This window comes from Phyllostomus discolor, chromosome 5, assembly GCF_004126475.2.
Source record: "Phyllostomus discolor isolate MPI-MPIP mPhyDis1 chromosome 5, mPhyDis1.pri.v3, whole genome shotgun sequence".
Classification (NCBI taxonomy): domain Eukaryota; kingdom Metazoa; phylum Chordata; class Mammalia; order Chiroptera; family Phyllostomidae; genus Phyllostomus; species Phyllostomus discolor.
In genome coordinates, this window is record NC_040907.2 from 65,024,680 (window position 1) to 65,048,454 (window position 23,775).

General features: G+C 33.9%; 1 protein-coding gene across 1 annotated transcript in view; it reads right to left on the bottom strand.

Moving 5' to 3' along the window:
- COL24A1 (collagen type XXIV alpha 1 chain) overlaps nt 1-23,775 on the bottom strand; it is a 333,553-nt gene that overhangs the window by 236,904 nt on the left and 72,874 nt on the right. Inside the window, exons 10-13 of the mRNA XM_036026370.1 lie at nt 22,514-22,567; nt 21,063-21,107; nt 14,616-14,669; nt 11,557-11,601 (exon numbers count right to left, since the gene is read on the bottom strand). Of these exons, the coding sequence (XP_035882263.1) occupies nt 11,557-11,601; nt 14,616-14,669; nt 21,063-21,107; nt 22,514-22,567 (198 nt within the window). The remainder of the gene's footprint in view (nt 1-11,556; nt 11,602-14,615; nt 14,670-21,062; nt 21,108-22,513; nt 22,568-23,775) is intronic.

The window sequence follows — 23,775 nt, forward strand, 5'->3', positions numbered from 1 at the left end:
AAGCATCCTTGGGGACTCACTCAGGATTGCCAACAGGATGTGCTTGCTATCTGGGATTGATAAGATGCCATCCTCACCCAGAGGGAAGAGTTATTCTCCAGTTCTCACAAAACTGTGACCTCTACTCCCAAGGAGAGGAAGAAGGGAGAGGGGAGAGAACTGTGATTAGTTCTGTACTTACAAAAAAACCTGTACTTTCTAGAACCAGCATTAAAAATAAAATATTAATTTCAACATCCTGTCCTTCTGGTAGTTTGAAAATATGTATAATAAATACTAGCTCTTCCACTTGACTCTGACCCTGAAACAGTTTTCTTAAAATGAATAATATCTACTTTAAAAAGTTTTATGTATTATTTCTTCTCTTACTTTATTATCTGTTAAGCATTTCAATTCATTTTAATTTCTTATTTGTTATATTTTTATCCTTTTTACACATTGATCATTGTATCATCAATTTTTGAAATACTTTCTACTATATCTAGACATATTTTCTTATTCTATGAAATGCAGTACAGTCAATGCCACAAAAATCACATTTGAGTATATACTGAACATGTATTTTCTTTTGAAGAACATCAGTTAATATTTTATATCATTGAAAATGTCATTGTTTATTCACCATTTATTCAGTTGTTATTTTGATTCTTGCAACTACATGCATAATATTTTATTTTTTAATACTGAAGAGCTTCTGTATTCCTTTGATAATGAAATTCAATATTTGTAGCCATACATCTTCATTGCCAAAAAAATGATCTTTAAGATTGTTTGTGAAATATGGAACAATAGTGACAAAACATTTGGTCTTTGAACTGAGACTACAAAGGACAATTTCTACAGTTTCTTTCACCACTTGAAAGAATTTGTTACAAAATAAAATACAAAATTCTGTCTCATGTTTACCCACTAAAATACTATAACCATTAATTTAAATCAAATTGTCCTCTCTAGAAATATCCTCACACTACCAAACATGTAATGGCCATTTTCCAGAATTATTATCCATAGGAAAGCTTGAGTTTTTACCTTCCTTGCCCAATTTGCCAATTTCATTAATGTAATAACCATCTATTTAATGGGTATGCCAGAGATGCATTATTGCTTCTGTGTTGTGCCTAATCCTCTTCCATACATTTTTATTGTTTTGATCAGTTATAAAATTTTATTTTATAAAGAATATGACATTTCAGGGATTTCAGTTGATTTCTTTAATTTGTGAATCATTTTCTTGCTCATTTCTACTGTTTGATCAGTAGAGTGGACAGACTTTTAAGGTGACCCTTAATGACTTCCACTGCCTGCTGTTCACATCCCTGTGTGGTATCCTCACTGTGAGAGTGCATGAGACTATCACCTGCTTCTCCTAACAAACAGAATAAAGCAAAGGTGAGAGGAAGTAACTGATATGATTATGTTACACAATATAAGGCTCCATCCTAGCAGCCTGGAGCTAGTGAATTCCCTTTTGAGCCTGACGAAATAAGCACCCACAGGTCAGGGAACTGTGAGTGCCCTCTAGGAACTGTGGACAGGCCACAAGACCTAAAGGAAGTTCACAAGAACCAGCAAAAGGCCAGAGCCCCCAGTTCTACAGTCTTTCCACAACCTCCAGGAAATCATTTCTTCTCACAACCTGAATGGGTGGGTTTGGGAGTGAACTATTCCCCAGTAAAGCCTCCAGATGATAATGCAGCCAGATGACATTTTAGGTGGAGCCTTATGACCCTGAGCAGAAAGACCAGTTAAATCTAAACTGCTGAAATCTGTGAGATAATAACTGAGTGTTGTTTTAGGCCACTAAGGTTGTGGTATTTTTATGCAGCAAAATGTAGAAAACTAACAGAATTGGTAATTAAATGTTCTTTCAATAGAGGAAGTATAAAGTCCTACTTGCAAATTTTACTATGTGGTAACACTCAATATAAAAACTACTGACACTGTTTCCAGATTTTTAAAATTTAAGTAAATCACTTCTTTGAATGTATTTACTGCTTTTTATTTTATTTACTTTAATCCTTACCTGATAATATGCGTATTGATTTTAGAGAGAGAGGGACAGAGAGAAACATGGGCATGAGAGAGAAACATCAATCAGTTGTCTCCCATATGCACTCCAACTAGGGATAAAACCTGCAACTTAGAAATGTGCCCTGAGTGGGGATAAAACCCACAACCTTTTCTCCTATGGGACAATGCTACAATCAACTGAGACACCTAGCCAGGGCCACTTTTTATTTTTTTATTGCAAATTATAATTAACGAATATATTTGTTAAACTAAAATTTTTATATTAACTTTTTAAAATCTTTTAATCTATAAACAAGTGTTGGACAGGTTGTGGAGAAAAGGGAACCCTAGTAGTGCACCGTTGGTGGGATTGCAGACTGGTGCAATCACTATGGAAAACAGCATGGAATTTCCTCAGAAAACTAAAAATGGAACTGCCTTTTGACTCAGCAATTCCACTGATAGGATTATATCCTAAGAACCTTGAAACACCAATCCAAAAGAACCTATGCACCCCGATGTTCATAGCAGTCCAATTTATAATAGCCGAGTGATGGAAGCAACCTAAGTGCCCATCATTTAGATGGATCAAAAAACTGTGGTACATTTACACAATGGAATTCTACACAGCAGAAAGAAAGAAGGAGTTCCTACCCTTTTTGAAAGCATGGATGGAACTGGAGAGCATTATGCTAAGTGAAGTAAGCCAGGGGTGAAAGACAAATACCATATAATCTCACCTTCAACAGGAACCTATCAACAAAATGAACAAGTAAGCAAAGCATAGCCAAAGAGGCTGAAATTGAAAACAGGCTGTCAGTGACCAGAGGGGAGAGGGGAGGGCATAATGGGGGAAAAGGGTGAAGGGTTTACAGGAACAATTATAAAAGACACGTGGACAATAACAAGGGGGGGTGGAGATGGGAGGGAGGTGGGGAGGGGTGTGGGGAAAGGCAGAAATCTGTATGTGAACAACAACAAAAAATGTTTTAAAAAATCTTTTAATCTAATTAAATAACTATATTTAAAAACTTAATCATTCTAGCATTTTATATCCGACTAATTGCCAGTATAAATAGTTTTCATCATGCTTCTTGAATTTTGTGTCTATACCTAGGAAATGCAATTTTAAGAATAATATGAGTTGTTCAATAATGCAAAATGTTTTGCTGTCTCTGGGTGCAGCTATTGCAAATATTGCACTAATTCTACTACCTTTGAAACCATTAATCAGAACACAAAGAAAAGCAAGAAAACAGAACCTCTGCATTACCAGGAAATAGTATTTCCTTATACAAGAGACTATTGCATTCACACTGAAAGAAGAATTAGAAAACTTAATTTTTTGCTACAAAGTTTTTTTAATTGTTGTTCTATTACAGTTGTCCCAATTTCCCCTCATTGCTCTCCCCTGCCCCGCTCACCCCTCCAAAAGGCCTAGTTAGAGAACAAGTATAAATGACCCATTGGCAGGGACAACAGGGTGGGGATGGACTGGAGTAACTTAATTCATCTTTCCTCTCACCTGGGTACTTCTATTTCCTGCTCAAATCCTCACCAATATCTTGAGCAGTTTCTGTCTCTAATGATAGCAATGGTACCATCTATAGACCTTCATGGCACTCAGACATGAGATTAGAGGCAAGAGATATGGAGAACAATTTCTCTGAGGCCAGAATACTATTAAACTCTAGTGGTTAGCCTCAAAGATGGACCCCTCCATGATTCTCACTTCCTGGGATTAATGTTTCGGTGTAGTCCCCTCCCAATATATAAACATGATAGCATGCAACTTTTAAGGCTGGGTCACAAAAGGTGCTACACCCTCCATCTTGCTCTCATGCATCACTTGCTCTGGTGGAAGCCTAAAGCCATTTCATAAAGACATTAAAGTTGCCATGTGGAAATTTCCCAAGAGGAGGAAGTGGGGACTCCCACCAACTAGCACCAAAACAGACATCCAGTAAGTGAGCCAAAGCAGATCCTCCAGCCCCAGTCAAGCCTTCAGCTGCCAACAGTGCTGCCCAAAGTCTTGACTGCAACCTCATGAGAAACCCTAAGCTAGACCCATCCAAATAAGTCACTCCCAAATTCCTGACTGACAGAAACTCTGAGAAATACTATATATTTATTGTTGTGTTACATCACTAACTTAGAGCATTCTGTAACAGCAGTAGACAACTAACACACAGTAACAGGAGAGGATGTCTAGGGTTTCTACGCCAATTTTAAGGGGTGAATCCTGAGGGACGGGGGTACTTTTGTTTCTTTTTAAAAATACATTTATCTTTTGTGATGTTCAGTGTCTCAGAAGTCCAGAGCCCAGATCAAATTTCTCTCTTTGTCTGGGTCTAACAATGGTAGTATTATCAAACATGATAGTTTTCTAACACTAAAACAAACCACATATCCCAGACTTCACATACTTCAATATATGTGGTGTTAGTATTTCAGAACACCTGCAGATACTCCACTGGGTAGTATAAATAAGTATCTTTAAACGGTGGAAAACTTATTCCTCAGGGAGCCTAAAAAAAGTATTCTTTTCCTAGTTCTATATAGAAATTAGAAAAATAATACATATAAGATATGTAGAGAAATATGAGGGCCAAAATAACCATAAAATACTAATGACTATTTCTTTTTTTTAATATTTTATTTATTTATTTTTTAGAGAGGGAAGGGAAGGAGATAGAGAGAGAGAGAAACATCAATGTGCGGTTGCTGGGAGTCATGGCCTGCAACCCAGGCATGTACCCTGACTGGGAATCAAACCTGTGACACTTTGGTTCACAGCCCGCGCTCAATCCACTGAGTTACGCCAGCCAGGGCTAATGACTATATTTCTAAAATTTAAAAAATAAAAGCAATGAAAATCTTTTGTTAAAGGCTGATTAATTATGAACATATTTTATTCTTTCTAAAGAACAGATTTAGAAACAACATATTCAATCTAAAATAGAGACAAATAAAAATTATCATAAAAGGCGTATATACTAACTAGGCATTAGCAATAAAAACAGAAACTCGATTTTTCCCAAGGCTAAGTAATTAAAAGGGACACTAATTTACCTGGGATTAAAATAAAACCTAGAAGTTAGTTTTATACATTCTACACATGAATACATATTACCAAGAATTCCTGATGTTTTAAAATCCTTTGAAAGTGAACCATAATTACTGTAGGAAAAGGCTAGAGTATGAAGTACTGTGTGACGATCCAGTGTCTACCCCTTGGTTCTTCTCACAGGTAGGGCAATTCGATACACACTTCAAGTGCTAACCATGTCCTGATGGTTGGGATGAATTTTAAAACTAGGTAGGAATTTAAGGACTTCTGGTCCAATCTTCAGAGACTTAGTTTCAAGTCAGGCTTACTGTTATCCTAGCTATGATTTGGACCTCAGTTCTCCAAGTCAAGTTCCTGCCTTGTTCTTAAAGACTGATTACAGCCTTGTACTCCAGTTCTAGGAACTGGACTCTCCCTTATTCTTGTGTCCAAAAACCAGTTTTGGTACACAATGTCATGTCCTATCCCTCAAACATAGGAGCCCCACCTTATTCTTACTATTTTTTCACAGAGAGAACACAGTCCCTAAACCCAAGCCAAACCTCACTGCCATAAATGCACTCACATTTTCACATTCCTGATACTGATAACCTACAGACTCAGAGTTTTCCCTTAATATATCTGCTCTGAAAATAACTGCCTGGCTGAACTTCCACTTGTTGGTGTCATATCTCTGTGAAAACTAGCCCTGCCTAGACCTTCCCCAGATCATGAACTGTAGTTCATTGAGTATCCACCCCTCTTCTTAGCAGCTGTCCCAACCTTGAAAGTAGGTTTAATTCAGAGCCTTGGGCTCTTCCATACACCTTGTTAAGGTATGGTTAGACAAATATACCTATTACAGACTATACCCAGTAAAATAGAATCCAGAAAGTACATTTTTCCTGAAAGAGGCAGAATCACTTAAAAATTAATGAGTTTTCTATAATGCTCTAGCAACAGTAGTAGTTTATGATAGAATTGCAACCTTTTCCTAGGCAAAAGAAAATACTGTCTCCAACGTTTCCATAAATGTATACACATGAAATACTGTGCAATACAAACTTAAGATGGTTTTGAGCTAAGGATAGAAACTAATAACAGATGTCTAGCAGAGGATTTTATATTCTGAAATTCTAACACTGGAGTTAGAAGACAAAATACAGTTTACTTTAAATAGAGTCCTGTAACAGAAAGATGTGTAAGGAAAGGAGACACTCCTTTCTATAATTAGAAAAGTAAACATCTCGGAAGTCTGAGTGTTACAATGTACTAAGGGTGTTATTTTTCTGCTAGTGTAAGGCTGTGATATCTAGATTTTCATAGGAAGAAAACTGAGTACACTTTTTCTCTTTGTCACACTTCAAATGTAATATGATTTTTTATATTCTATTCCTATCAGGTCTGAAAAACTCCTTAGAAAACCTCTCTATTCCGACAACGGTTTGAGAGTTGTTGAGAGTAAACTCCCAATCTCCAATTTCATGTTTATTTTCAACCTAGGCAAGTCAGCTCTGCTGTATTTTAGGTCTGTGGAGCCATATAAACATGCACAGCCAACTCAGTATGAGAGACTACTGATTGAATCAGTCTGAGGCCCCTGTAAAATGCCTTTTCTCCCCCAAAGCAACTATAGAATTTCCTGACAGTGACACCACAAAACAAAGTCTGAAAACCTTGCATTAAAAAGGAAGCTACTTAATTATGTAATATACATAAAATCTGAAGTTAGCCAATACACACATGTCCTCTTTCCTTGCTTCCGCTGTTTTTTAAAGAGTTCTTTTCTATTATAAATCAGTGGATGAATCTGACTTATTAGATATGTTCCAAGAAGCTTCTCAAATAAAGACAGTAAAACATGTAAAATATTATGTTTCAAAGAGTCCTGACCAATAAAGATTGTCTACTACTGTATTTAAATCTCTGGAAAAATAACTCAAGCTCTATTCACAGATAGTGAGAAGAATGAATCAACAGTCTTTTGGGCTTCCCCATCTTCAAAGGCTGATTTTGCTGAATGTACCTCGTAAAACTCAATGACAGAGGGAGTGTAGGAGGGAAGAGGAGGAAGAGAAAAGAACTAAATCATATCCAAAAGCATGAGTAGAAGTATTTTCTAATATGTAACTAATTACATGATGTCTTTAAAAATAATTGCAGTGATTAGTAAGTACCATATACTAAGATCTTGAAATTAAAAATTGCTTATAATACAAGAAAAAAATCTTCTCAAATACCAACAATCTAAGACCAAGGAACAAATGAATTTGCTAATATAACTATTTTTACATACTCTTTCATCCTAAAATAAACTAAATTCCTAACAAAACAATTTTCCTACTTTTCCTGGTTGAAAACAAAAACAGATTTTGTTACAAATATCAACTAAATCCTTAAATAGTGAATAAGCATGTTTTATTTTGGGGCCAAAGAGTTTTCTGGGAAAATTTAATGTAAAATAACTTTATAACACAAACATTAAATTTAAAAATATCAGGATGAGGCTAAATAATAAATAACTCTTGAATAGCCAAAATAATATGTTTTCAATGTGTTCATTTTCAATAGCATTCATATAATATTTATACTGCCTTGAAGAAGATATCTCTTACTTGTGAACCTATAATTTTATTTAAAAAAATACAGACATCCCTAAGGAAGCTGGCTTACAACTTAATTCCAATGCTTAGTGTTTACTCGGAGAAATAAGTGGTCATTTGTACAACTACTAGAGTGTATGATTTACAGCAACATTTTTCAAAACCTAAGCTTAGCAATATTACTAACTTGTTGAACAGTTATAAACAGGATTTTCACCACTCCTCTATGATTCTGTGTTAAATGTATATATGACATGATGTCAATATGTGTACATTTAAATATTGTGTAAACTATGGATATCAAACACAGATCTTCAGTACGCAGATTAGAAACTAACTCAGTAATCCAAAGAAGCTTATCCTGACTAATATTTAGAAAAAACTGAGCTTGGATTTTAAAGTTTTCTATGCCTATTATCTTCATTCTTTTTGACTGTCACAGTGTTTCATATCTCACATAATATAGAAAATGAAGTGATTTATTTTACTAGTTACTGGCCTTAACTTCAGACATTAAGAATCTAAGTATAAAATGTTACAAAAAACAAAGTGATCTAAAAAGAGCTACTGTTGTTCTACAAATTATATGTTAATATAATTATTTAAAACTGAATCATACTATTCTATGTTTGTAAGACTGAATACTTCTAGCTAATTAAAATTTGAGTAACAAGCTGATCTGAAACACAGAAAGATTAATTCAGTTAATTAAAGGGAAGTGATAATTGCAATAAACTACATCTTTTAATAATATTCATACTAATGATAGTAAATTAAGTAACATGGGATCCACAGAGAAGTAACCTAATGAAGCATCAGCCCACACTTTTAAATAGCTCTGAAATGGCAGAAAACTGGAAGTAATAGTCTTGGACACATGTAGAGCCAAAAGTCTCTTAGATATCAGTACTTTCAGATTGGGGCATTTCTGGGTTACTGTAACATTCTTTCAGATGCACAGGTTTCTGCCTGTATGGAGGCCTGGAATCAGTTAGTTCTACTTCTGTATTTGAATATTTACTTCATATATAACAACAAATAGTATATGAGATTTAATAAACTGAAAATTGCCATATTTGTATTTCACACAACTAACATTTTCCACATCAAAGAGAGTGGACATATTATCAAAAGATACTTTCCCTTTACTGCTACTGAGACCAGCCTTCTCATGGGATCTTAATCACCTAAACTGAAATACAAGTGTCCCATGATGTATAATATTCCCTGTTAATATAGTTGCCCTAACTTAAGGTCAAAGCTATCTGAAGATGATTTTACTTAAAAAAATAGAACATAAGGAAGCATTTACACATAGGGTAACATTCTGGAAGAGTCTGTGAGGTCAGCCTTGGCATAATTTACCTTGTGGCTGTAACTCTATCTTACTCTAAGTATAGTGATTTCCTCATAAACATGGCCAAATAATTTTGTGGTAAAGACAAAGAAAAGTACATATAGTATATATGACATATTATAGCACCAGACAAATCTTCTATTATAAACACAAGGATACATGTGTCCTTCAAATATTATTTTTAAGTATCTAAATCTACCACAAAAGTATAATTTTTCTTTATTTTTATTGTTTACCCTATTGCAGTTGTCCCCGCTTTCCCCCTATTCAAAAGCATATGTTTTTACAGTGAAAGACAAATACCATATGATCTCACCTTTAACAGGAACCTAAATAACAAAACAAAGAAACAAGCAAAATATAACCAAAGACAATGAAATAGAGGACAGGCTGACATTGACCACAGGGGAGAGTAGAGGGAATTTCAGGGGACATTGGGAAGGGTTCACGGGAACAAACTTAAAGGACACATGGACAAAAACTAGGGGAAGGGTGGTAATGGGAGGGAAGTGGGGAGGGGTTGGGGGGGGGCTGGACTAGGAGTAAAAAGGAGAAAACTGTATTTGAACAATGATTAAAATAAAATTTTTAAAAAAGCATATGTTTTTAAATCAATAAAACTTTACAAATTTATAATGTAAAGAAAAGTATGATCAAACAAAGAACCCAGTAATCATTCCACTCACTATTTTTCCAGTTTTTCTTGAACTACCCTTTTGAATTCAATAATATGTATTGGATAATTTTATAATTCCCCATGGAGTAAGAAACCCAGATGTTATCTATAAATTTCTATAAACAATTTTATAGGAAACTACATATTATCTATACATTGCCAAGATAAAGTTAGTATTTACATAAGACCAGTCATATTAATAAATAAAGTTGGTAGCTACTGAAATGACGTATCACAGGAGCTTTGAGAAAATATTTTCTCACCAATACCCCAATACCTAAAATTCAACCATTGCAGATTACTTTTTGTCTTAAACTACATTTAAAACAGAAATGCTAATAGGTAAGGTAATATTTAAGCACTGGAAGTAATTTATATGGTGGCATAAATAAATTCATTCTTTTATTGACAGCATACTTTGATAAGAGGAGAATAGAAAAAAATTAAACACAGAAGGAAGAATGCAAGAATAAAGAAGATAAATGTAACCTATTATCAATTCTGAGACAGCGTATACATCTGCATATTTAATTTAAATATTTCACACATAATAAATAGACAAGTATTTCTGTTGAAGTATGAGACATGTTTTTGAGGGCTAAAACATAAAGAAATAACATATCAATGTTTTGAAACATAGTAGAGTGTAATTAAATGAGGTAGCATATAGAATATTTAGCACAGCTTGAGAATAAAAAATGGTGATGATGTTAATGGTGATGGTAAAAGTCTCTGTTGTTGCTATAAGATTAGTGATAAAGTTCAATGTAAGTTCAAGAAAATAAAATGTTTGACTTATTTTTTATTTCTTGACAGTTTGGTAAGTTCAATCTTAATAAATTAAAATCTTTAAAGTGAAACTTTAAAATAATTTTTATCCTATGTTCTCTAAATGTCATAAAAATAATGCTCTTCTAAGCAATGCATAGAAGACAGACAGCAGAATATCTAAGAAGTAAGGAAAAGGATCCTGGATTTATATTCAGAGGAGCTCAGTTCTTGACTTTACCAATTTTACTATGTGATTCTGAGCAAGTCTTTTAACATCTACCTTCAAGAAATATTGCAAAGCTCAAAGGTTAAAATGCTTTACAACAATATAAATATTCTGGTGAGATTTGTAATCCTTTAACATTATGACCAAGATTTTAGTCATATACACCAAAATTTTAGAAAAGGTGTCATGAAAAGCAATTTTCCTCCTCACAGACTAGAGAATACAGTATAACACAGACTGTCTCACCCTAATAAATATCTTAGAATAGTAGTAAAACCAGCATGTGCAAAAAGCAGGTGGCTATTTAGCTGCATTAATTCAGCCAGCCAGATAACCTGAAGATGCTTCCCTTACCACAGTTAGCTCATTGTTAAATAATGGGATTTTGGATGATGTCAAAACTTCTACCCATCTCTGAAATTATTACATTATCTGGAAAAATTCATTTTCATTGATTTTTTTTATCTGAAAATATAAGAAATGTTAGAAAACTAGTTTCTCAGCTAACATCTGAAGCAGGTATGTAAAAAACCTCTAAACCATGAGGGTGGATAGTGCTATAATTAGTGTTTTAAATTTTTCATGTATTTTCTGTGACACTTTAGCTCTTGTCATGGGGGAAAAAGTCTCTCCCACTGCACATGAGTTAGAAGTGTTAAATTTTAAATTATTTTTAATCTGAATTTTCCTTTACACTCTCAGGTAGTATTTGCTGAACTGTCAAAGTAGCAAAAATTAAATTCTGTCCAATGACACGGACTGTGGACAAGAACAACCACATTCATACTTTAACAGGCAAGAAATATGCACATAATTAGATAACACTGCTCTAAACTGACCCTCAGGAAACAAGAATTGAACTACCTGTCTTCCCTTAAGACCCTTCTTTCCACGAATCCCAGGAACACCCTAAAATACAAAAAAGTCAAAAGTTAAATGTCTGTTGAACAAATAATTGAGTTAAATATTCTGAAACATCAATTAATGAAATATGCTGGAGAAATAAAGTGTTCTTTAAATTGGTGTGATATTCAGGAAGCTTCAATATATTAATGTAACTGAAGTGGATCCTTTTCTTCTTCATAACTGAATCCTGATTTTATTCAGGAATCCATCCCCTCTGTACTTCTAAATGGAATCCCGACGTTCCTCTGGTGATAGTTATTTGTCCTGAGGTAGGCACATAACCAAAGATGGCACAACCAGACAAACAGGCCTTATTTTCCACACCCAAGGACCAATTACCTCCCCTCTGTCTCCATGTCTCTTGAGCATAAACAAGGGTACATTTTGCCCTTGCACTGGCAATCGAGCAATCATGTGGGAAACAAGCCTTAAGATAAAGCCAACATTAGGCAAGGTGGAGAGAAGAATGATGAAATCACTGGGCTCGAGATCATATTGTGCCTAGACCCAACCTAACCCAGGGTTTCTGGTCATATAAGAAGCAGTAGGGCATAGTAATTAAGCACTCAAGCTTCGGAGCCAGAATATCTATGTTCAAATCCTGGCTCTGCTTTCAGTGTATAGTCTTAGACCAGTCTTTCTCTCTGTGTGCCTCATTTTCTTCATCTATGGTGGGAATAATAATAGTACCAATCTTACTGCATATTGTATTAAAGGAGTTGATTAATACAAAGTATTTGTATATAGAACCATTCAGTAAATAATTTGCTATTATCCTTATCATCACTATTAAAAACGTCCTCATTTTTAAGCCAGTTTAAGTTGAGGTTTTCTGTTACTTGCTGTCCAAATCATCTTAATTGATATAATCACTTTGAGACTGAAAACTACTTATAAGCCTTAGAGACTAAGAAAACTGTCAGAACCATGTAGGTTGAGACTTACAGTACAAGTTGGTAAGTAAGAAGATACCATTGGTTAAAATAATTCATCTATTTTCAACTCAACAGCGTTTGAGAAATACTCATCTAATGTTTCTATAATCTTTCAAAAAAGAGTTCTTGGGTGAGCAATAAGACTCATTTCATTAGTACTTTATGCATCTTTATAGAATATATCCAATCATTTTTAAATGAGATTATTTTCTAAAATTTTAGTAGCTTTACTAAATCTCAGGGTAGTGCAGACAAAATTATATAAGCATTTTCATAAGTAAATACATATTTTATAAATAGATATTTTTTCATAAATAAATATAATATATATTAACTTCAAGACAGGAATTTTTCTATTTGTTTTCAGGAGTGATTAGCACCATATTACTCTTCTGCTTTTCTCTACTTACATGTTTTATAACATAGTAATGGCACCCACTTAGCTATATAATTTGTGGTTTTAATCAGAATTTTAAGTAGCCAAAAGATATTAGGACATGGTACCCATGATAAGCACAGTATCACAAAATAACTATATTTATGACTTTCAACAGTCTTAATGTTTTCATACAGACTGGTCAAAATTAGTGAATATAATTATAGTCAGTGTGTCCACTGAAGGTCAGTGTCAACACTGGGATCCTTAAATCCAAGATGATAACACTGCAATAACATATAACTTTGGTTTATTTACTACATCAATGACTAGAAATAAGTTCATAAAAAAGTTCAGGAAAGGATTGTATCATGAGCAGCGGAATAATTAACATGTAAACTGTATAAACTGTCAATGAGAAGCAGCCCAATTCTTTGCATGATGGATTGGAAACATCATGTATAAGTCTGCTGTATCAAAAGGCAGTTAAGTAGCTTATTTGTCAGATCATGCTGAAGATATTTCTACAAGTGAAACAAATAATCAGTATGTTTTCCAAGGACAAATCTTCACCTCATCTCACCAAAGAAGGCTGGGCATTTTGATTGCTATTACAGCAAGCTTCAACTCTGAATATTTCTTCTGTGGAAGGGCATTTACAAGTAATTGCAAGAAAATGAAATTTAATTCATTCAGTTGAAAAAATACATATTTGAAAAATTCATCTAGCAAAGAATAATCTGGTTTACTTTCATCAGCAAAAGCCAGTTTCCAGAAATGAAAATTTTGTCTGAATAGCTTCCTATAATAATAAAATTAAATGTTAAATTTTGAATATAATTTTCTTTTCTTTCAAACCTTATAATAAGCTAATATCATTTCATTTTATTCTTTTGAAATCTGACAGTCACCAGAGAGAAGGAGGGAGAGAAATAATGGGGGATAATGAAGGAAGGGCCATTAAGGAATATGTATGAAGGACACATGGACAAAGCCAAAGGGGTTAGGTTCAATGGTGGAAGGTGGGGATGAATGGGGTGGGGAGGACGTGGTGGGGTGAAAGTGGGAACAGCTGTATTTGAACGAAAAAAAATAAAATAAAATTTTTACTTGGAAAAAAAATACTGACAATGTAAATGAAGGCCTGCAAATAGAAATCACTGAATTATACTGGTACCTAAAACTAAGTAAGATGAGGTTGGGCTGTCAGACCTCTGTACATATATTATTTTTTTAATATATACAAACCATCTTGCAAAGATTCTATCTTCATTCACAAGCACCTACATTTATGAACAGCTGTCTTTCATTATTAAATAAAAAATTCTCTCTTGTGAGGGTGAATTATTTATTGCTCATTGTATTGCACATTGTATATTTTGTGCATATTGCACAAAATATAAAACTTGTCCAGAGTTTATTATCAAATATTAATGAATTACAAAATAAAATTTTCATAATTAGGTTTTTTAATATTTCAATTTGTGTTTTTTAAAACTGAATTTAAAATATATCATCATATTTTCTCAAAATGTAGTTGGTAAAATTCAGGAGAACCTTATTATATTTTTGGTAGGTGATTTTTATTAAAGCTGGCTTGCTTCACTCAATAAGATTACCAGCTTGACATCTGAGTTTATGACCCCTGTTGTACATTACCATATGTATACCACTTTAGAAATAATATTTGAAGAAAATGTACTTACTCTTTCTCCTTCAGGTCCCAGCTGTCCTACTTCTCCAGGAGAACCAATGAAACCCTGAAAGTAAGCAGATAATCTTTATATTATTTCACCTGAACATTCATGCTATAAGTAATTCCAAATAGAGATACTTAAAATTTCTTCACAGCAATGTGAAAGTATACAGCTTAATAGTATGAATAACTTTCCCTCACCTTATTTGCTTTTCTTCCAGAAATTACTTTCAGAAAAGATCAATCTTTTCATTAAAGGAAAAAAGTAGGGACTATAACTTATGACATGGTGGCTAATAAAAGCAAATCCCTTTTTTCACTGTATTTTACAGTAAGCAGAAAATACATGTACATATTCAACTAAAATTGGAGCAAAATGGAGGTATCAAAAGACTATAACATGTATGAAAAAGAGAAGTACAAAGCAGGAAGAGAGTCATTCTAACGTGGCAGGAGGTCAAGGCAATCAAAGGTTTCAGAGGAGACTTGTACTTGAGATAGGCCTACAGAGTAGGCTAAATCTTGATAAATGGGATGGAAAAAGAACACTCAAGCAGAACAATTACAGTAAGCAAAGATATAATAGAAAGATCTCAGGGAGAGTCTTTAAATGGCAACTGACAGAATTTTATGTGTGAGATGCTATAGATAAGGGCAAAGACCCACTGTGCCCTCATAAATTCCAACTGGTCTGAGAAACAAGGAGTACATAGAAATCATTGTGTAAGGTAACTTTTTAAACACACTTTAGTTCTATCTCACCTATGGCAAATAACCTGTTTCATCAATACAATAAAGTATACAGTAATTTGGAGGCCAGATTAATTCGGGATAAGAATTGTAGACTTTATATTTTAGACAACTGGAAGCTACTGACTTTAGGGGAGTATGGTAATCCCCTGATGTCAAGTTATTTTTCCAAAATATTAATCTGTCCAAGATACAGAGTGCTTCTAAAACAGGAAACACTAGATGTAGGAAAAGCTGGTAGAAGGCCCATTCAATGGTCCAAATTTGATAGAATATCACTCTGGATCATTAATTCATAAAACATTACTTTAGTGCCCACTGTGTGTCAGGAACAGGGATTATGAAAATCGGCACCCTCAAGAAGTTCATAGTTTATTAGGAAAGATGGTCATACAAACAAATAATTGTACTATCATTTGTGACATGAGTATGTGATACATGGTGTGATAAACACAATATGCATTGGGAGGTTTGGAGGGAAGATTCAATAAAGGTTACAGAAGTGGCAACATTTGAGCTGAGTCTTGAAGGCATTTCAGGTAGGACTAGTAAGGTACCACCAATCACTAAATCAATCAATAGAAATGGAATGATATCAAATTTTCATTAAACTGCAAATGGTTTTATGTGGTTGACAATAAAGAGGTGGGGTTAAAAAGGCCAGCAGTAGTCACATCATAAAAAGACATATGTAATGATGGAAGTTTATACTGTGGGCCATTAAAAAATTAGGCATAGTTTTGATATAATTGAATTTACAGTTTATAAAATTCAGTAGGATTACAGTGGGTCAACAGGTCTTAGTATATGTCTCTAAGGATTCAGACAAAGATAATTCTCAGGTTTACAGTTAGACTGGCAGAAATCTAGAAAACGAGCCAAAGAAAGGAGGGTTTGGTAGAAAGAGGATAAGTTTTGTTAGTCATTTTAAGTGTGGTGATGATGAGGCATTCAAATGTACTTATCCTGACAGGAAACTGAAAATGTGGGACTCATAGAAAGCTCCTAGAGAGATCCAAGATTTTTAGGCCAGGTGGGGTGGAGCCTTAAGTAGTTTAGAGCTCTGAGAAGAAAAGAAAGAAAAATTGTCACTGAACCAGAGAGAAAGGTGGAAATGGAGATAGGAAAAGAAGAATGATTTTTGTGATCACAGAGAAAAGCCAAGATATAAAAAAATTGGAGAGATACAGGAGGCCCTATTCACTAAATTTTAAATAAAGTCTACTTATTTGAATCAGAATGGGTGACTTTTCAGAAGCAATTCTCCCATAATAATATACATTAAAAAAGAATTCAGGTTTAAAATTGTAAATATCATAGGTACAACATAACAGCCTTACTCTCGAAAGTCAAAAGGTAGAAGCAACACAAAAGTTCAACACATGATTAGTTAAACAAAATGTGGAATATTCATGCAATGAAATATTCAGCCTTAAAAAGGAAATTGTGACATATGCTACAGTATAGATTAACCTTGAAGTCAACCATGATAAGTGAAATAAGCCAATCACAAAAGGATACATAATATATATGAGATCTGACATTAATGTAACCCAGCACCCAATGAGAATGGATTGGAATGCACATGTGTTAACAATGATGACTTCACTGAACTAGTCAATTGGGGCAGTAGATGCCACTGAGTGAGCATGCGTACTGTGTGGCTGTTGCATTTAAAATGACTGAGCAAGTAGAGTGATGAATCTTCATCAAATTTTACATCAAGTTTGAACAATTCCTCTGAGAAAATAATTCAGATGATTCAGAAGGCTGCTGCTATGGGCAACTGGTGACTGGGAGCTTTACCACAATGTGCCCACTCATGCATCATGTCTCACGCAGAGTTTTTGGTGAAACATCAAATCACCCAGGTGACTCAGCCCACCTACAGCCCAGATTTGGTGCCCTGTGACTTCTGATTTTTCCCAAAACTAAAATCACCTTTTAAAGGGAAGAGATTTCAGACCATCAGTGGGATTCAGGAAAATATGACAGGGCAGCTGATGGCAACTGGGAGAACTTTGTGAGGTCTCAAGGTGCCTACTTTGAAGGGGACTGAGGTGTCATTGTCCTATGTACAATGTTTCTTGTATCTTACATCTTCTTCAATAAATGTCTCTGTTTTTCATATCACATGGCTGAATACTTTCTGGATAGGTACTGTAATTTCACTTAAATGAAATACATCTAGTAGTCAAATTCATAGACAGGGTAGAATGGTTGCCAGCATCTTGGGGAGAGGGAGGATGGGCAGTTATTGTTTAATGGATTTGAAGTTTCAGTTTGGGAGGATGACAAAATTCTGGAGATGGACAGTGGTGGCGGCTGCACAATGATGTGCATGGACTTATTGCCCCCTGCTATGAATTAAATGTTTGTGCTCCCTCAAAATTCAGAAGCCTAATAACCAATATGATGGTATTTGAAGATGGGACCTTTGGAAGGTAATTAGGTGGTAAGGGTAGAGCCTTGCTGAATAGGATTGGTACCCTTATAAGTTTTGAGAGAGATGATTACTCTCTTGGCTGAGAGAAGGTAGTTGTCTACAAGCCAAGAAGAGGTCCCTCACCAGACCCCATGTATACTGGCAACTTGATCTTGAACTTCCCAGACTACAGAACTGTGAGACATAAATCTTCATTGTTTAAGCCATCTATCTAGTCTAGGATATTTTTATTATAGCAGCCTGAACTAAGACACTACTAAACTGTACACTTAAGCTTGGTTAATACAGCACATTTTATGTTACACATAAGTGGGCAAAGTAGGTTTACAGTTCTGAGTATGCAAAACAGAGTTTATTCTTATTATTTATTAATTATTGTGTTATTTTCCATATGAACAACTGTAAATCTACTTTTGCTTACCCCTGTATATATTTCATCACATTTTATAAAGCAAATGTCTCAAGAGTCATTTCTAAGTAGCCTGGAATAAGAACTTTGTGAGGGATCTATCCTGAATGTGAAAGTTACTTAGCTGTTGCCATAGTAAGAGGATCACTTTCCTTTGACTGGAAAAAAAAAACACCTTTAAATTTCCCATTGTTCTACAGATTATATGAACAAGCAAAAAATGAAAGATAAAGAATAAGTTTCCTCCTACTTAACTCTAATAATAACTGAAACATCTATAATTTGCTTGAAAGCCAAGTATCTAGAGGATGAGGAAGGTTTCTTTTAAAATGAAGCATCTGAAAGTATTTCCGATTCCAAAAATTTATAGTTATGATGACAAGCTGCATGTATGTTCAGAATCATTAGCTACAGATAGCTTCAGGTTTAAAAACAGTTAATTTTTGTGTTAATATATACAACTGGAGTTTTGCTTATAAATAAAAGAAACAGACACCCTAACTGGTGTACACATATCAGTGAACTAAATAATTGTTTGAGAACTCAGAAGTTAAAAAGCCAGACCTCTACTCACCAGAGCCTTAACAGGGTATAAGCACATTTTACAAGTAAGATTTTAAAGGGAACAATGCTGTGAATAATTACATAGATATTTCATAACAGTTTCTTGATATGTGTCATGCTGATTCTAACAGAAATAAAATGTCAGGAACAACCACTAAAGAAATCACACGGGTTGTGGTCGTTCTCAAAATACCATCACTAAGCTATAGTTTAGTGTGTAATGAAACTAATAACAAAAAATAATTATATCACATTTAGCTTTTGCTTTTTTGACTGAAGTTTGTAGTTAGAAGCAACTTTGTGTCACTAGCCGGGCCACTAAAACATCAGGAGAGGCCCTATACACATCTACATTTATGAGGCAGGCAGCATATTATTACTCAAAGAAATGCCAAATGAGGGTTACAAATGCTGGTTTGTTTTAAAAATTTATATTTTAAAAGTAATTATCTTACCATCAATTAATTCCATCAAATACTAGTTGAAAGATAATGTCCCACATGATAATATTATAAAAATATTAATTTAAAGTGCATAGCATATGGTGTAGTCCAGTAACAGGACACAATTTAAATAAAAAGCATTTTATAATCTTGTGTGTTTGTGATTTTTGTGTTTTTAACCATATTGGGTCTTAATATTAAAAATCTACATTTGAGACCCTTTGTGAATGTCAAACCCAAAGAAATACCCTCCTGATCCCTCCCACTGTCCCATAAGAAAATGAAAGAATTACATCACAAAAGATTAATTTGTATTATTTTAAAAAATTGTTTTATGAAGCCATCCAACAAAACCTGTAAGTACAACTTAAAAGGGGTTACAACCTTTTTCAATACAAATGGGGGGAAAAGCAACAAAAAAAGAATGTATAATGTAGTATAAAAATGACATTTTACCCCCCCCCGCCAAAAGCTATAGGAATCACTGAAGCAAGATGAGAAAATGCAGTGACAGAAAACTTCATGGTGTTAAATAACATGGCTTGGAGTTATTATCTCATGCATTGAAGATACTCTCTAGTTCAATAATAATGATAGAATCTGTACAGAGGATGTACGCTATGTGCTAGGTACTGTGCTTTAAGAATATTAAGCTCAGGTAGTTCTCTTCGCTATCTGAAAAGTAAGTTTCAGTATCAGCATTTGATAAAATATAAAAGAAATGAAGGATAGATGAGTTGAATGATATCTAAAGTCACAAACCTAGAGAATGAGGAGTTAAGGAGGGTGGGGTGGGGGAGCAGGCCTATCTAACTCCAAAACCCATTTTTTTTTCCTCTAATCTCTTCTTGCTTTCCAGAATTCAAGTCAACATGTGTTTTGGTTGAAGCTTCTAGTAAAAAATATGTGACATTTTCCCATTATATTTTCACTCAATGCAAGCACGGGTAGAGACAGCATGGGATAAAGTGGAAAGAGAACAGAGCTAGGGTGAGGAGACTTTGGTTCTTATTCTGGCCAGCTATCACTTTGCCAAATCACATAAATTCTTTAGCTTACTATTTTCTAATCTATAAAATGAGATAATACATCTGTTCTCTTACTTTACATGATTGATAGCAGCAAAATAGAAGAAGAAAATACATATGAAAGTATTTTAAAAATGTAAGGCATCATTATAGCACATACTGTTTAAATACTTTATGCATTTCTTATTTCAAAAAAGTATTTTAGATAATATAAGGCACAGATGTAGATTCTGGAAAATAACTATTACAAATGAAGAATTTTTAAAACAACAATTTTAGTATACTTTTATTAATTTTTCCTAGAACCAACTTTGGTTTTAATTTGTAGCACATTATATAACACATCAGTAATTTCTTTTTCATTCCTTTTAATGATTAAAACCGGCTAACAACTCTAATAGTTTGGAAGTGCGGTGGTATGTTCCTGATGGGATAGGCTTATTTCCTTCTTTACCCTCAGCCTTAAACTAATATGAATATTTTGCCTCTTTATTTTTTTATTATGATTTCTTAGGTCTATATACACTTATTATAAATAATATTACAAATGTTTATACAGCATATAGCACACCAAACATTTTTCTAGGAGCTAGCAAAAATGATGTAAATAAGGTAAGAGCTATCAAAGAATGATATAAAACCTACACTATATTCTGTGGCATTAAGAGCAAACATCTATTAAACAAGCATAATTCTTCTCAGGCTAAACATGCATTGAATTCAAAGTTCCTACAAAATTGTGAAAATAAGTATTTTGTATATTTCATTCTACTTTTATGCAAGCATACTTAAGAAAATGATGAAAATGCTTACTTACTCGCACACCTTTAGGACCTGGATTACCTTCTGGCCCAGCTAATCCCTAGTGTGAACAAAAGACATCATCATCATATCACAGTATTTTTAGAGAGTTGTTGATAGATTAACAAAAGTTATAAAAAGGTGTAATTTTCACGAGTATAAAACTCAAAACTCTGTATACTTAATGAAGACTATATACCTTCAAGTTACTTTAGAATTCCAGGACCATAAGAGGTACTAAGTGTAATCTATATACAAATATATTTTAGGTTTCTAAGTAAAGTAGATTAACACATGTTGTCAGATACAAAAAATAATATTTTTTCTTTAAATTATTCTCATTGGAAACCTATGTTCTTTTAAAACATTTCTAATTAACTTATCTAAAATATATTCCCATAACACTTAAAGATAAATGTTTTTAACTTCATATCAAGTCCATATATTTGAGTATTCTCAGTATATTTTATATTTGTCATATTAATAAATCATCACTTGGTGGTAAGACTCTAATATGCAATATCCTCAATGTATTTTTAAAGACTTAAATAATGAAATTTTATAAATGATGGATTATTTTTTGGAATTTTAACTTCCCTCATTCTTGAGAATAAGAAAGATATTAAAAATGTAGTTTTCTGCCCTGGCTGGCGTAGCTCAGTGGATTGAGTGCAGGCTGCGAACCAAAGTGTCACAGGTTCGATTCCCAGCCAGGGTACATGCCTGGGTTGCAGGCCATAACCCCCAGCAACCGCACATTGATGTTTCTCTCTCGCTCTATCTCCCTCCCTTCCCTCTCTAAAAATAAATAAATAAAATCTTAAAAAAAAAATTTTTAAAAATGTAGTTTTCTAATATGCTAAATGAATAATTAATTTCAAGAGTAAGTAATCAATTCATGAAAACATAAGAAAGAAAATGTGCCCTATTATTACTCTACTAAAATAGAAAAAGTAAGAAATTAGAGGAAAACAAATGTAAAATGATTAGAACGAATTTTCAAAAACAGTACACAAAATTAAATTCAGTTCATATAATTCAGTTCATATAAGGCAGTGACATAACGTAGCACACTGCCAGTTGTGTCCCAAGTTTTTGTAACTGTGTTATTTAAAAATTATGTTTATTATACAGTCTTAACTCTTACCATTACTTCATTGTAGTCAGTGGCAGTATTGTAAAATCAGCAGCAGGGCTATTTTATGATCCTATTTGACCCTCAGGCATTTACGTTTTAAAGGTATATATCAAACAGGTTTAAAAACCCCACTCCCATTTTAAACAATACTTTATGCAGTAAAATTCTTCATGGGTTTTTACAATTTTGATTTTGAAATTATTTTGCTTTGAGTAATTCATTTTTTAAAAAATAAATTAATTATCATTCAAACATTGACTCTCAAAATCAGAACATAAAATATATTAATGAAGACGAACAAAAAAGAAGTGTAAATATAGTTACCTCACCTGCCTGCCAGGGTAACCATGTGAGCCAATATTACCAGTGGATCCTGGAATTCCCTGAAGTAAAGAATAAGTAAAATACATCAAAGTCAAAAGAAGCCCAAGAAAACAAATTAGACGCATTCATAATACCCAAGTTTGTAGAACAATTTTTCCTCATAAAAATACTAAGGGTCGCACATATTGTTTATCTGATAGAAATCATCTGCTTGAAATGAAAATGACCCCAAATTGCTAAAAATAAGTAAATAAAACTTAAGTTAGGACCCTAAATGAGACATTGAATATTAATAATAACAAATCTGAGATGGAAAAATCCAGTGCTACATAAAGAAGACATTTATTATAAAGAGTGGGTGCATTTCTTAATAATCACTCTTTTTCCATTTTATCTTTTTATTCTTTTTTTATTGTTGTTTAAGTACAGTTGTCTCCATTTTCCCCCACCACTCACCCCCACCCCAGCCATTCCCACCTCCCACCCTTGATCCTACCCCCATTTGGTGTTGTCCATATGTCCTTATACATGTTCATGAAAATCCCTCCTCCCTTTCCCCCTTTAAACCACTCCTACCTCCCCTCTGGTTAGTGTCAGTTTGTTCTTAATTTCAATGTCTCTAGTTATATTTTGCTTGCTTGTTTGTTTTGTCAACTAGGTTCCACTTATAGGTGAGATCATATGGTATTTATACCTCATTGCCTGGCTTATTTCACTTAGCATAATGCTCTCTAGTTCCAGCCATGCTGTCACCAAGGGTAGGAACTCCTTCTTTCTTTCTGCTACATAGTATTCCATCGAGTAAATGTACCATGGTTTTTTGATCCGTTCATTTATTAATGGGTACTTAGGTTGCTTCCAGCACTTGGTTATTGTGAATTGTGCTGCTATGAACATTTGGGTGCATAGGTTCTTTTGAATAGACTCCACTCCAGGAAGACAAACAACCCAATTAAAAGATGGGAAAAGGGTTTAAACAGACAGCTCTCCAAGGAGGACATACAGAGATTCCATAGACATATGAAAAGATGCTCAGCATCACTGGCCATCGGAGAGATGCAAATTAAAACCACAATGAGATACCACTTCACACCAGTCAGAATGGCCATCATTAACAAATCAACAAACAACAAGTGCTGGAGAGGATGTGGAGAAAAGGGAAACCTAGTGCAGTGTTGGTGGGAATACAGACTGGTGCAGTCACTGTGGGAAACAGTATGGAATTTCCTTAGAAAACTAAAAATGGAACTGCCTTTTGACCAGTCAA